The sequence below is a fragment of the Bombina bombina genome, chromosome 6 (genome assembly GCF_027579735.1).
Source record: "Bombina bombina isolate aBomBom1 chromosome 6, aBomBom1.pri, whole genome shotgun sequence".
NCBI classification, from domain to species: Eukaryota; Metazoa; Chordata; class Amphibia; order Anura; family Bombinatoridae; genus Bombina; species Bombina bombina.
This window is the reverse complement of record NC_069504.1, coordinates 55,822,310-55,835,463: the sequence shown is the minus strand read 5'-3', so window position 1 is coordinate 55,835,463 and position 13,154 is coordinate 55,822,310. Positions and strand designations below refer to the sequence as shown.

General features: G+C 42.9%; 1 protein-coding gene across 1 annotated transcript in view; it reads left to right on the top strand.

Annotated features, from left to right (window-relative positions):
- Positions 1-12,914, top strand: part of GDI2 (GDP dissociation inhibitor 2) — a 180,648-nt gene extending 167,734 nt beyond the window's left edge. The window contains exons 8-11 of the mRNA XM_053716411.1: positions 9,114-9,285; positions 9,869-10,013; positions 10,760-10,814; positions 11,883-12,914. Of these exons, the coding sequence (XP_053572386.1) occupies positions 9,114-9,285; positions 9,869-10,013; positions 10,760-10,814; positions 11,883-12,032 (522 nt within the window). The 3' untranslated portion in view covers positions 12,033-12,914. The remainder of the gene's footprint in view (positions 1-9,113; positions 9,286-9,868; positions 10,014-10,759; positions 10,815-11,882) is intronic.
- Positions 12,915-13,154: the final 240 nt, after the last annotated feature.

Here is a 13,154-nt window from a genome sequence, read left to right as displayed (position 1 = left end):
TTCATCCGTGTCCTAAAGCTTTGGTATTGGTTCCCACAAGTAAGGATGACGCCGTGGACCGGACACACCTATGTTGGAGAAAACAGAATTTATGTTTACCTGATAAATTACTTTCTCCAACGGTGTGTCCGGTCCACGGCCCGCCCTGGTTTTTTAATCAGGTCTGATCATTTATTTTCTTTAACTACAGTCACCACGGTATCATATGGTTTCTCCTATGCAAATATTCCTCCTTTACGTCGGTCGAATGACTGGGGAAGGCGGAGCCTAGGAGGGATCATGTGACCAGCTTTGCTGGGCTCTTTGCCATTTCCTGTTGGGGAAGAGAATATCCCACAAGTAAGGATGACGCCGTGGACCGGACACACCGTTGGAGAAAGTAATTTATCAGGTAAACATAAATTCTGTTTTCTGATATTACGGGTGGAAAAAGGTCTTTTTCTATCGCAAGATAACAAGATGAGACTTAAAAGATGTCAAAGTAACTTTCGTTCCTTTAGTAACTTCAAAGGTCAAAAGTCTTCCTCTTCCAAGCAGGAGCAATTCAAGTCTTCTTGGAAGCCCAATCAGTCTTGGAACAAGGGGAAGCAATCAAAGAAACCTTCAGCTGAGCATAAGTCAGCATGAAGGGTCTGCCCCCAGTCCGGGACCGGATCAAGTGGGGAGTAGTATTTCCCTATTTTGTCAAGCCTGGATACGAGATGTCCCAGATCCTTGGGCTGTGGACATAGTATCTCAGGGTTACAAAATAGAATTCAAATCTCTTCCTCCCAAGGGAAGATTTCACTTCTCAAGATTATCTGCAGACCAGGTAAAAGGAGGGGCATTCTTGAACTGTGTTCAGGGTCTAGGATTCTATTCAAATCTGTGGTTCCCAAAAAGGAGGAAATTTTCCACCCATTTTAGACCTGAAGTATCTAAACAAGTTTCTCAGAGTACCGTCCTTCAAAATGGAAACAATTTGTTCCATTCTTCCTTTGGTCCAAGAGGGTCAGTTCATGACGACCATAGATCTGAAGGATGCATTTTTTCATGTTCCCATCCACAGGGATCATCACAAGTTCCTGAGATTCGCATTTCTAGTCAAACATTTTCAGTTTGTAGCTCTTCCGTTTGGCCTTCCCACCGCTCCCAGAATTTTCTCAAAGGTTCTGGGGGCTCTCTTGGCAGTGATCAGGTTTCAGGGAATTGCAGTGGTACCCTACCTGGACGACATATTGGTTCAGGCTCCATCTTTTCAACATGCAAAATCTCATACAGAGATCTTGTTGTATTTTCTACATTCCCACAGATGGAATGTGAATCTGGGAAAGAGTTTCCTTGTTCCAGCTACAAGGGTGGTTTTCTTAGGGACTATTATAGATTCCCTATCTATGAAACTTTTTCTGACGAAGGACAGAAAAGCCAAAATTCTCTCCCCTTGCTTCTCTCTTCAGTCTACTATTCAGCCATCAGTGGCTCAATGTATAGAGGTAATTGGTCTGATGGTCGCTTCTATGGACATTATTCCCTTTGCTAGATTCCAATTTTGCATGCTCAGACAATGGAACGAAGATCATTCAGATCTGTCTCAAAGGATAGATCTAGATCAGTCGACAAGACACTCTTCTGTGGTGGCTTTCTCAGGAGCATATGTTTCCAGAGACCTTCCTGGGTGATTGTGATCACGGACGCCAGCCTGCTAGGTTGGGGAGCAGTCTGGGACTCGTTGAAAACTCGGGGACTATGGACTCTCCCCATAAACCTTTTAGAGTTGAGCTATTTTCAATGCTCTGATGGCTTGTCCTCAATTTTCCTTATCCCAATTTATCAGGTTCCAATCGTACAATATCGCCTCAGTGGCTTACATCAACCACCAGGGAGGAACTCTGAGTTCCTTAGCCATGAAGGAGGTGGCACGGATTATTCAGTGGGCGGAGGCTCACAATTGTCTTCTATCTGCCATCCACATTCCAGGAGTGGACAACTGGGAAGCAGATTTTCTGAACAGACAGACTTTTCATCCTGGGGAGTGGGCTCTCCCTCCGGAGGTATTCTCCAGGTTAACCCTCAAATGGGGGATGCTGGAGTTGGATCTGATGGTGTCTCAGCAGAACGCCAATCTTCCAAGGTACGGTTCAAGGTCAAGAGATCCGCAGGCCGTTCTGGTAGATGCTCTGGCGGTTCCTTGGGTTTTCAGGCTAGCATACCTGTTTCCTCCGTTTGCACTCCTTCCACGAGTCATTGCTCGTATCAAACGAGAGAGCATCAGTAATTCTAATAGCTCCTGCATGGCCACGCATGATCTGGTATGCAGACCTAGTGAAGATGTTATCTCTTCCACCTTGGAGGTTACCTCTGAGGAAGGACCTTCTAACTCGGGGTCCGTTCCTTCATCCAAATAGTGTTCAATCTCCAAGCAGTCAGCTTCAGAGAAACGAGTAGTTCTGGCTAAGTGTGGATTTTCTGAGTCGGTCATTGGGACCATGCTGCAGGCTCGTTAGCCTGTCACTCATAAGATTTGCTATAAGGTATGGCGTAAATACCTTTTTATTGGTGTGAATCAAAGGGCTACTCTTGGAGTAGGGTCAGGATTCCTAGAATTTTGTCTTTTCTCCAGGAAGGCCTGGAGAAAGGGTTGTCCGTCAGTTCTCTAAAAGGTCAGATTTCTGCATTATCTGTTCTGTTAAGCATCTGGCGGATGTGCCAGATGTTCGATCCTTTTGTCAGGCCTTGGTCAGAATTAGGCCTGTACTTAAACCTGTTACTCCTCCTTGGAGTCTTAACCTTGTTCTTAAAGTTTTGCAGCAGGCTCTGTTTGAGCCAATGCATTCCATAGATATTAAGTTGTTGAAAGGTTTTGTTTCTTGTTGCTATTGCTTCTGCTCGGAAAGTTTCGGATCTCTCGGCTTTGCAGTGTGATTCGCCTTATTTATCTTCCATGCATATAAGTTGTTTCTTCGTACTAAATTGGGTTTTCTCCCTAAAGAAATTTTGGTTAGTAATATTAATCAGGAAATTGTTGTTCCTTCTCTTTGTCCCAACCCTCCTCCTCATAAGAAATGTCTGTTGCACAATTTGGATGTTGTGTGTGTGTGTGCTCTAAAATTCTATTTACAGGCAACTAAGGATTTTCGCCAGTCTTCTGCCAGTTTTTGTTTGTTTCTTAGGAAAGCGTAAGGGTCAGAAGGCTACTGCTACTTCTCTTTCTTTCTGGTTAAGAAGTATGATTTGTTTTACTTGGTCAGCAGACTCCTGAGGGAATTGCAGCTTACTCCACTAGGGCCGTCTCCTCTTCTTGGGCTTTCAAAAATGAAGCTTATGTGTAACAGGTTTGCAAGGCTGCAACTTGGTCCTCTCTGCATACTTTTAATAAATTTGATACTTTTGCCTCGGCTGAGGCTTCTTTTTCTTGTGAGAGAGGTTCTTTAAGCGGTGGTGCCTTTTGTTTAGGTCTGCCTGTCTTGTTCTCCCTCCCTGCTCATTCCGTGTCCTCTAGCTTGGGTATTGGTTCCCACTAGTAATTGAATGACGTTGTGGACTCTCCATATCTTAGGAAAGAAAACAAATTTTATGCTTACCTGATAAATTTCTTTCTTTCCAGATATGGAGAGTCCACGGCCCCTCTAGTTTTAGACCGTATTTTGTTTAATAAACCTCAGGCACCTCTACACCTTTGTGTTATTCCTTTTAATCTAAAGGGGAGGAGAGTCTATGGCTCCATTCATTACTTGTGGGAAATAAGAACCTGGCCACCAGGAGGAGGCAAAGACACCCCTGCCAAAGGCTTAAATACCTCCCCCACTTCACTCATCCACCAGTCATTCTTTGCATTTCGTCACAGGAGTTTGGCAGAGAAGTGTCGGAAGATTCGTAGTAGTCTCTTATGGAGGGTAGTACTCTTCGAAATGGGACTGGAGTTTTAAGTTGTCCTGTCAGCCTCTCAGTGAGAGCTTGGGTGAAAGTTAGTCTGGAGATGCAAGGAGAGTCTTTCTGCGAAACCATCCCGACTCAGATTAACAGCTCCATAAGCAATCAGCGTTGACGAGTTTAGCTGCCTGCTTCCTACACTCAAGTCCATGTCAGGAGCGATGCTACTGCACTGTCACACTTGAGAGGCCGTGTTCCTGTTCCACGGCGTAGAATCTGGTAAGATCGTTTCATTTTTATACACATAATGACAACGCAGAAGACAGGGTCACAGTGTGATGCCTTTTATCTTTATAGAATCAAGGGTTAACATCCCTAGTAAGGGGATTATTGAGCAGGGGGGTTTATACATAATAGTGTTTGTGTCATTGCTGTGATATGCGTGAGATGAGGTTCTGGCAATGGGTGAACTGTAGTTTCCTTCCGGGAGTATTTGCGTGGCTGTTTTTGGCACGTTTTCTCCCTAGTGCAGGGGCAGTCCTGCGAGCCATTCCTGCTGACTGAGTGTGGCCTAATCTACTTCCTGCTGGGCTGACGGTGCAGGAGATGTAACGGTTTCTGTGGTCCGGGTCCTCCGAGGTGGTGAGTGCCCTGGCCATTGTAGGTTATAAAGGTGTCTTTATTTATAATTATTCTAGTCCGAATCAAAGCCGCACGCTATGGAGGACTCTTACGCTTTAGAGGGTACTCCCTCTTTAATTAAGTCTAGTACCTGTGTTTATTGTAAGGAGGTTCCGGTAGATCTGCCTTCTCAACTATGTTCCCCTTGCCTTGATAAGATTTCGACTTCTCAAAAGAGGAGAATGTCTAGTACTACTGAGCCGTCCACCTCTGAAGGCTCCCCGTTCCGTGAGGTGCGTCTCCTACTTTCATCTCAGAGTACACATGCAGTGCCCCAGGGCATGTCTATCACCTTCGGCGGTCTCTAAGGTGATTAGTGCCTTGCCACGTTCTGCTAAGCGCAAGCGTAGGGTAAAATATGGTTGAGAGGGAGACTCCCTTCGATGAAATACAGGAGAGAATTGAGGCCTTGAGGGTAGCCAATTCTTTTATTTGTGATGCCAGTATGCAAATTATTCGGCTAAATGCTAAGGTTTCAGGGTTTTCTGTGGCTAAAGTCGTGGTCTGCGGAGATGACTTCTAAGACCAGACTGTTATCCCTTCCATTTCAGGGAAAGATCCTGTTCGGTCCAGGATTGGACTCGATCATATCCACTGTGACGGGAGGCAAGGATGCTTTCCTACCGCAGGATAAGAAGGTTAAACCTAAGGGATCTACTTTTTGTTCCTTTCGTGCGGACAAGGCCCAATTCCAGCAGCCCGTAGCAGAAGCGGATCATTCAAGAGTGCATGCAAGCCAGCTCAGTCTTGGAACAAGTCCAAGCAGAACAAGATCCCGCTGAAACAAAGTCGGCATGAAGGGGCGGCCCCGACCAGTCTCTGGACCAAGTAGGGGGCAGATTATATCTCTCTTTCAGAGGCCTGGTTGCTGGACGTTCAGGACCCTTGGGTTCTGGAGGTTGTCGCCCAAGGATACAGGATAGGGTTCAGAACTCATCTGACCAGGGGCACATTCCTCCTGTCAAATCTGTCTTCCAGACCAGAAAAGAGAGAAGCCTTTCTAGACTGTGTGAGGGATCTCTCTTCTCTCTGGGTTATTGTACCAGTACCCCCAGCAGAAAGGGGTCTAGGGTAATATTTAAACCTTTTCGAGGTCCCAAAAAAGGAGGGCAAGTTCCGCCCGATTCTGGACCTAAAATGTTTAAACAAGCTTCTGGCTTTTCCATCGTTTAAAATGGAAACGATCAGATCTATTCTGCCCCTAGTTCAAGAGGGTCAGTTCATGACGACAATAGACTTGAAGGATGCCTACCTTCATGTGCCAATCCACAGAGATCAATTTAGGTTCCTGAGATTTGCATTTCTGTACCAACATTACCAATTTGTGGCCCTTCCCTTTTGGTCTGGCGACGGCCCGAGAGTCAAAGGTTCTGGGGGCACTGCTTGCAGTAGCCAGGTCCAGAGGCATTGCTGTGGCGCCCTATCTGGACGATATCCTAGTTCAGGCGCCGTCGTTCAGTCTCGCAGAGGACCACTTGAGGGCCCTTCTGCTTTTGCTCCAATCTCACGGTTGGAAGATAAACTCGGGAAAGAGCTCCCTGATTCCCAGCAACAGGGTAGAGTTCCTGGGGACGATAATAGATTCTCTATCCATGAGAATATTTCTCACAGATCAGCGACGCAGGAAGATTGCGTCCACCTGTCTTGCCCTTCAGTCCTACTCCAGTCCCTCTGTGGCTCAGAGTATGGAGGTGATCGGGCTCATGGTATCCAGCATCAATGTCATTCCATTCACCAGGTTCCATCTCAGACCTCTTCAGTTGTACGTGTTGAGAAGGTTGGAACGGCGATTATACAGATCTATCCCCACAGATTTTTCTGGACGATCGGATGAGGGAATCCCTTTCTTGGTGGATCCGTCTGGAACAACTGTCCCAAGGGACATCCTTCCTGAGACCGTCCTGGGAGATTGTGACCACGGATGCGAGTCTAGCAGGGTGGGGTGCTGTTTGTGGTGCCACGTTGGCACAGGTAAGGTGGTCTTAAGAAGAGTCTCTCCTTCAGATCAATATTCTGGAACTTTGAGCGATCTACAATGCTCTGAAGGCGTGGCCTCTTCTGGGGTCGTTCAGCTTCATCAGATTCCAGACAACATTACCTCTGTGGCTTACATCAACCGTCAGGGGGGACAAGAAGCTCCCTAGCGATTAGGCAGGTATCTCGGATATTGGAATGGGCAGAGTCCCACAACTGCTCGCTCTCAGCAATCCACATGTCTGGTGTGGACAACTGAGATGCAGATTTTCTCAGCAGGCAATCCTTCCATCCGGGGGCATGATCTCTCCACCCCAAGGTGTTTGCTGAGATTTGTCGCGAATGGGGGACGCCGGAGATGGATCTCATGACGTCCAGACTCAATTACAAGCTACCCAGGTAAGTGTCGCGGTCCAGGGATCCCCAGGCAGAGCTGATGGATGCCTTGGCGGTACCTTGGGGGTTCAACCTAGTTTACATTTTTCCACCGTTGCCACTTCTACCTCGTGTAGTGGCCCGCATCAAGCAGGAACAAACTTAGGTTATTATGATTGCTCCATCGTGGCCGCGGAGGACGTGGTTTGCGGATCTGGTGGGGATGTCATCTCCTCCATGGAGGTTACTCTGTTCCAGGGATCTGCTGGTACAGGGTCCTTTTCATCATCAAAGCCTAGATTCTCTGAGGCTGACTGTGTGGAGATTGAATGCTTAGTCTTGGCCAAGAGAGGGTTCTCTGAGAGAGTGATTGATACTCTGATACTCTCGTTCAGGCCAGGAAGCCAGTCACTCGTCGCATTTATAATAAGGTATGGAGGACTTGATTGTCCTGGTCTGAGAAGCATGGATATCCTTGGCACAAGGTTAATGTATCCAGGATTTTGTCCTTTCTCCAGGATGGCCTGGAGAAGGGGCTTGCGCCAGTTCCTTGAAGGGACAGATTTCGGTATTGTCCTGTTACACAAGAGGCTCGCTGAGCTTCCTGATATATACAGTCTTTCGTTCAGGCTTTGTCTAGAATCAGGCCTGTTTTTAGACAATCCGCTCCGCCCTGGAGCTTGAACTTAGTTCTGAAGGTGTTGCAGAGGGTTCCGATTGAACCTATGCATTCCGTTGACATTAAGATTCTTTCTTTAAAGGTTTTCTTTCTGTTAGCTATTGCATCGGCACGCAGAGTATCTGAGTTGGTGGCCTTGCAATATGAGCCTCCTTATCTGGTATTTCACGCTAAAGCTGTTCTTCGCACTGATTTGGGATTCCTTCCCAAGGTTATGTCTAACCGTAACATCAATCAAGAGATCGTTGTTCCTTCTTTGTGTCCTAACCCCTCTTCTACTAAGGAGAGGTTACTTCATAATTTGGATGTAGTTCGAGCTTTGAAGTTCTACCTTCAGGCTACGAAGGATTTCAGACAGACTACATCTCTTTTTGTGGTGTATTCAGGGAAGCACAGGGGGCAGAAAGACTCTTCAACGTCTTTGTCCTTTTGGTTGAGGAGCATGGTTCGCTTAGCCTATGAGACGGCGGGACATAAGCCTCCTCAGAGGATAACGGCTCATTCGACTAGAGCTGTGGCTTCTTCGTGGGCCTTCAAGAATGAGGCTTCTATGGAGCAGATTTGTAAGGCGGTTACCTGGTCCTCCTTACATACTTTTACAAAATTTTACAAGTTTGAAGTTTTTTGCTTCGGCTGAAGCAGTTTTTGGGAGAAAGGTTTTATAGGCTGTGGTGTCCTCAGATTAGGGTCCGCCTCTTGCCCTCCCGTTTTCATTCAGTGTCCTCTAGAGCTTGGGTATTCCCACTATTAATGAATGAAGCTGATGACTCCCCTCCCTCCCCTTTTATCAGGTAAGCATAATTTATATTTTCCATCTAATTTCATTTCCATTGTGGGGAGGAGAGTCCACTGCTCCGGTTGGCGGACCTAAATTTATTTATTTTTTCTTCTGGCACCATTTATACCCTGATATTTCTCCTACTGTTCCTTGTTCCCTTGGCAAAATGACTGGGGGATGAAGGAAGTTGGGGAGGTATTTAAGCCTTTGGCTGGGGTGTCTTTGCCTTCTCCTGGTGGCCAGGTTCTTATTTCCCACTAGTAATGAATTAAGCCGTGGACTCTCCTCCTCACAATGGAAATGAAATTATCAGGTAAGCATAATTTATAATTTTTCTATTTCTCTTTGGTCAAATGACTGGGGATTATGGGTAGGGGAGTGACACTTAACAGCTTTGGGGTGGTGCTCTTTGCCTCCTCCTGCTGGCCAGGAGTGATATTCCCACTAGTAATTGAATGACGTCGTGGACTCTCAATATCCGGAAAGAAATTTATCTGGTAAGCATAATTTTTTTTTTTTATCTTGTAAAATCAGAGTTTAATGTCCCTTAAATCTTATAAAATTAAGAGAATACCATTCAAGCCTGTATCAGTCTGTGCCAAGTGTGCACTTCCCTGCTGTATGACAATTACTCGCTCACTGTTTTTATCATAAGAAGCTGATCAAGTTGCAGATTCTGTGCATTCCTCCTCTTCCCACCAATTTGTGCCTCTTCAAATTGTTTCTTGATTTATCCTAGCTGTGTATTAACTAAAAATAAATTCACCTTATTTGCAGGTTGCTCGATGCAAACAGTTGATCTGTGATCCTAGTTATGTTCCAGAACGTGTCAACAAAGTGGGTCAAGTTGTCCGTGTAATTTGTATCATGAGTCACCCAATAAAGAACACAAATGATGCCAATTCCTGCCAGATCATCATTCCTCAAAATCAGGTCAACAGGAAATCTGGTGAGGTTAATGAAACTGTCCCTAGGTGGTCACACTTCTAGACTGTGTTTCTTACTATATCCAGTGTTTGAGTTGTTGAGGGTTGTTGATGGTGGTGTTGGTGTAGTTGTTGGGATTTTTTGTTGTTTTTTTATCTAAACTTTTGACCATCAGATTTAATGAAGGTTCAAAGCAATGGAGGCAGTAGAGCTAATAAAAATGTTTTGTAATTTTATAAGATTTATTATAAATGAGCACAAAAAACCCCTTTAACTTCAGTACGTTAAATACAAATGGATTTTAGCTTGGAAATCGTTATCTCCTTTGAAAAAGTTCTTATTTGGGAAGTGACCATCAAAAAGCATATAGCGCTTTCAACCTCTTTGCAAATTTGCACATCTGTGAGGTACTTCTGCATTGGCTGTGAGTGTGTTCCAAAGAAGAATTGTTGTTTTGCTTTTAAGATTAAGATCATTGTGTAGTTTTAAAAAATCCTAAAGTATAAAATTTACGTTTTTATTCCCAGATACTAAGAAAGGTTGCAAAATATTTGTAAATGTATCCGTTATGTTTATGTGGATTTTCTTTTGTTTTTATTTTTGAGACATCTATGTGTGCATGATGTCCTACGCTCATAATGTGGCCGCACAAGGAAAATACATTGCTATAGTCAGCACTACTGTGGAAACAAATGACCCAGAGAAAGAAATCAGACCAGCCCTGGAACTCTTGGAACCCATTGAACAGAAGTAAGCTGGGAAAGAGGGCATCTGAAACATAAAATAACACATTGGCCCAGCACTTCTCTAATTAATGTGCACTGAAAGAAGGGGGGGGGGGGGGGGGCAACTGTTCAATTCTCAGATGTAGAAACCGTTTTTAGCAGAATAAATGTACCTGCAGTTACACGTTATATTTAAATATATTGCACGTTTCTGCCACTGATCTTGCATACTTGTAGCAGTGGGGAGAGTGTAACGGTCAGTGCAATAGGGCAGAAAAAGTGGTAGAGAAGTCAATTATCTCAGAAGTATGTATTTAAAATGTCCTCTTTAGATTCAACAAAAAAGAATAAAGACCATTTAAATGTTCTGCTACAAAAAAAACAATGGTGTTGCGCTAAATTACATACTGCCCCAATATCGTAATTCCTTGATTTACAGCCCACTTGGTAAAAGGCAAGATGTTTTTACATTATTTCTTAGTTAATACAAGAATAAATCCACGTGATGAGTATTTATGCTACAGGTTGTTTTTTGTTTTTGTTTTTTGCATAATGTTTATCATAATTTTAGAAAGGTTTAGTGATCTCAAAACAAAACCGCTACGGATCACAAAATGTCATTTAGCCTAAGTAATAGAATTAGTTTTACCTCCAGTGATGTCAGAGTAATTTTGTTACTTCGCCCTTATAGGTTTGTGCATTTTGTAGGAACATATCAAGCTAATATAAGTAACACGAGCTGCGATTTCAATTCTGTTTGTTTCCTCTTAGGTTTGTTAGCATTAGTGACATGTACGTGCCAACAGATTTGGGAACTGAAAGTCAAGTAAGTGTGATTTAAGAATTTAACATTAGCTTAAATATATAATGCATTCTTATTAATAAGGGCATGTAACATTTGCATTACTGACCCTATCTTATTTGTGTTTTTATATGCTATCATTCTCAGCAGAGAGGAGAAGTTAATCTCCTGCTGTAAACCTAGAGGGTGGAGCAGTATTTCCAAGACCTTGCATAGGCTACATAATCAACGCAAAACCTTCTTTATTTATAGAAAGTTTTTTTCTTATTTTGTTAGAAAATATTGGACTTGACTTAAATTAAGACACAAACTGGTTTAATTCGCTTGAATTGAAATACTGAGTCTTAGACTGAGGATGAGTGTTTTCTTACAGAGGTAGATTAACCCCTGTACGTCGACTGTATTTTTCATTCTAAGGGGTTAAATATTGTGGCTCTTGCTGACATCGGCAGCTATTTCCTAATGTCTCCTGGAGTGAGCATGTAGTGATGGCATGTCCTACAGGACTAAAAACCCCTTAAGGATACATCACATACTGGGTACATCTGACATTAACTCCTTTCTGCCGGTTCTTACTTGTTACATTGAAACTAAGTTCTGATGTAAACAAATAAGTAGAAAATTTAAATCACGCGTTCGTGTGATTTCAATGATGGGATCGGCTCAGGGGGGAGTGCCTGATGCTAGACACGCCCTCCAGTCCGCGATGCCAATTTAGGAAGCCGTAGCTGCTTCAGTAAAGCAGAACAGCTAGGACGTTCCAGCGCAGTTAGGACGACGTAGAACGTCCTCACAGCGTTGAGGAGTAAAGGAATTTAATGCGACCACCATTACCAAAACATTTTGTTTCTTCTATAAAAGATGTTATGCATGTGAGACCCATCTGTTTTCTTTTTTAAGACACGATGAGTCCACGGATCATCTTAATTACTAATGTGATATTCACCTCTTGGTCAGCAGGAGGAAAATATCCCATTAGTAATTAAGATGATCCGTGGACTCATTGTGTCAAAAAAGAAATAAATTTATCAGGTAAATAAATACATAAAAAGAAAAATTTATGCTTATGTATAAATAACATTTCTGCCCTAGGTGTTTATTTCATCCACATATGACGCAACCACCCATTTTGAAACTACCTGCAACGACATAAAGGACATCTACAAAAGGATGATGGGCTCCGAATTCGACTTTGAAGAGATGAAACGCAAAAAAAGTGACATCTTTGGAGAAGATCAGTAAAGATGAACATCCATATAGAAGAAGTTCAGGAACTTAGGAACACTGTATGAAACTTAATATTGTAAGGCCTGCTTTTGTAAAAACCCCTTTGAAATTCAAGAGTATTGCACTGGTAATTGCTCCCATATTTCCTTTGAATATCATTTATAAGCGTCTTATTTTTTTAAGAGAGAGGCTGCTTCTGCCCAGAAATAAAGTAAACTTAGTGCATTTTTTTTCTTTGCTGTAATTAGTAGATGAAAAGCATTTCTACTACAGGCATTGAAGTATTTCAGTTTATTCTAAATTGTAAACCATGCAACAAAAATACATTCAATATTGGTATTTTATCTTTGTATTTTAAGTATTCTCTGTGATTATCTGCACTGACGTGTTAGCGTTTTGAAACGTTGGAGGGGCTTGTTATGTCTTTCATCAGTCTTACCCAAATGAGAATCTATCTTCTGGGATATTTCTCTAATTATGCTTGTTAATAATTCTAATATTTTTTTCCTTGTCCGCTATAAAATAACTTTGGGCTGCGTTTCCACATTTACTGCTTTCTCCTTCCCATGTGGACTTGGTGCCATTTTTCTTCTGCAGTGATGATGATACTTAATATGTAACTCTGGGTGCAACATTCTAACAAAGTTTGAAACCATTGACACCAGCTGGGAAAATACGACGGACCATAAACCTCTTTCTGTTTTAATCTAATAAATTAACAAACAAAAAAGAAATTCGTATCAAACAGGCAAGACTTGTATGCATTTTCTGTATCCCTCCATGTTTCGTAAGTGGACCAAAAACAAAACTGCAGTATTGATTTTACAGAGCCCTATCCCTAAAGTGTTGCTTATTAGGGGTTTTTCTGTACTGCAAAGTAAAGCCAAATTGTGGAAACTGTTCTGTGCCTTTATTAGGTCTGTGTTTGAAAGTACATGTGCGCATGTTTCATATTTACAGATTAAAGGTACATACACCAATTTTCATATAAACTTCATGTAATTGACACTACTATATAAAGAAGAAAAATCAGATACTGATCTAAAAATTCAGTATAAAACCTTTTTTTTTTTTTTTTTTTTTATAATTACTTAGAAGCTCCCAGTTTAGCACTGATGATGAGGTTAGGCTGAGACA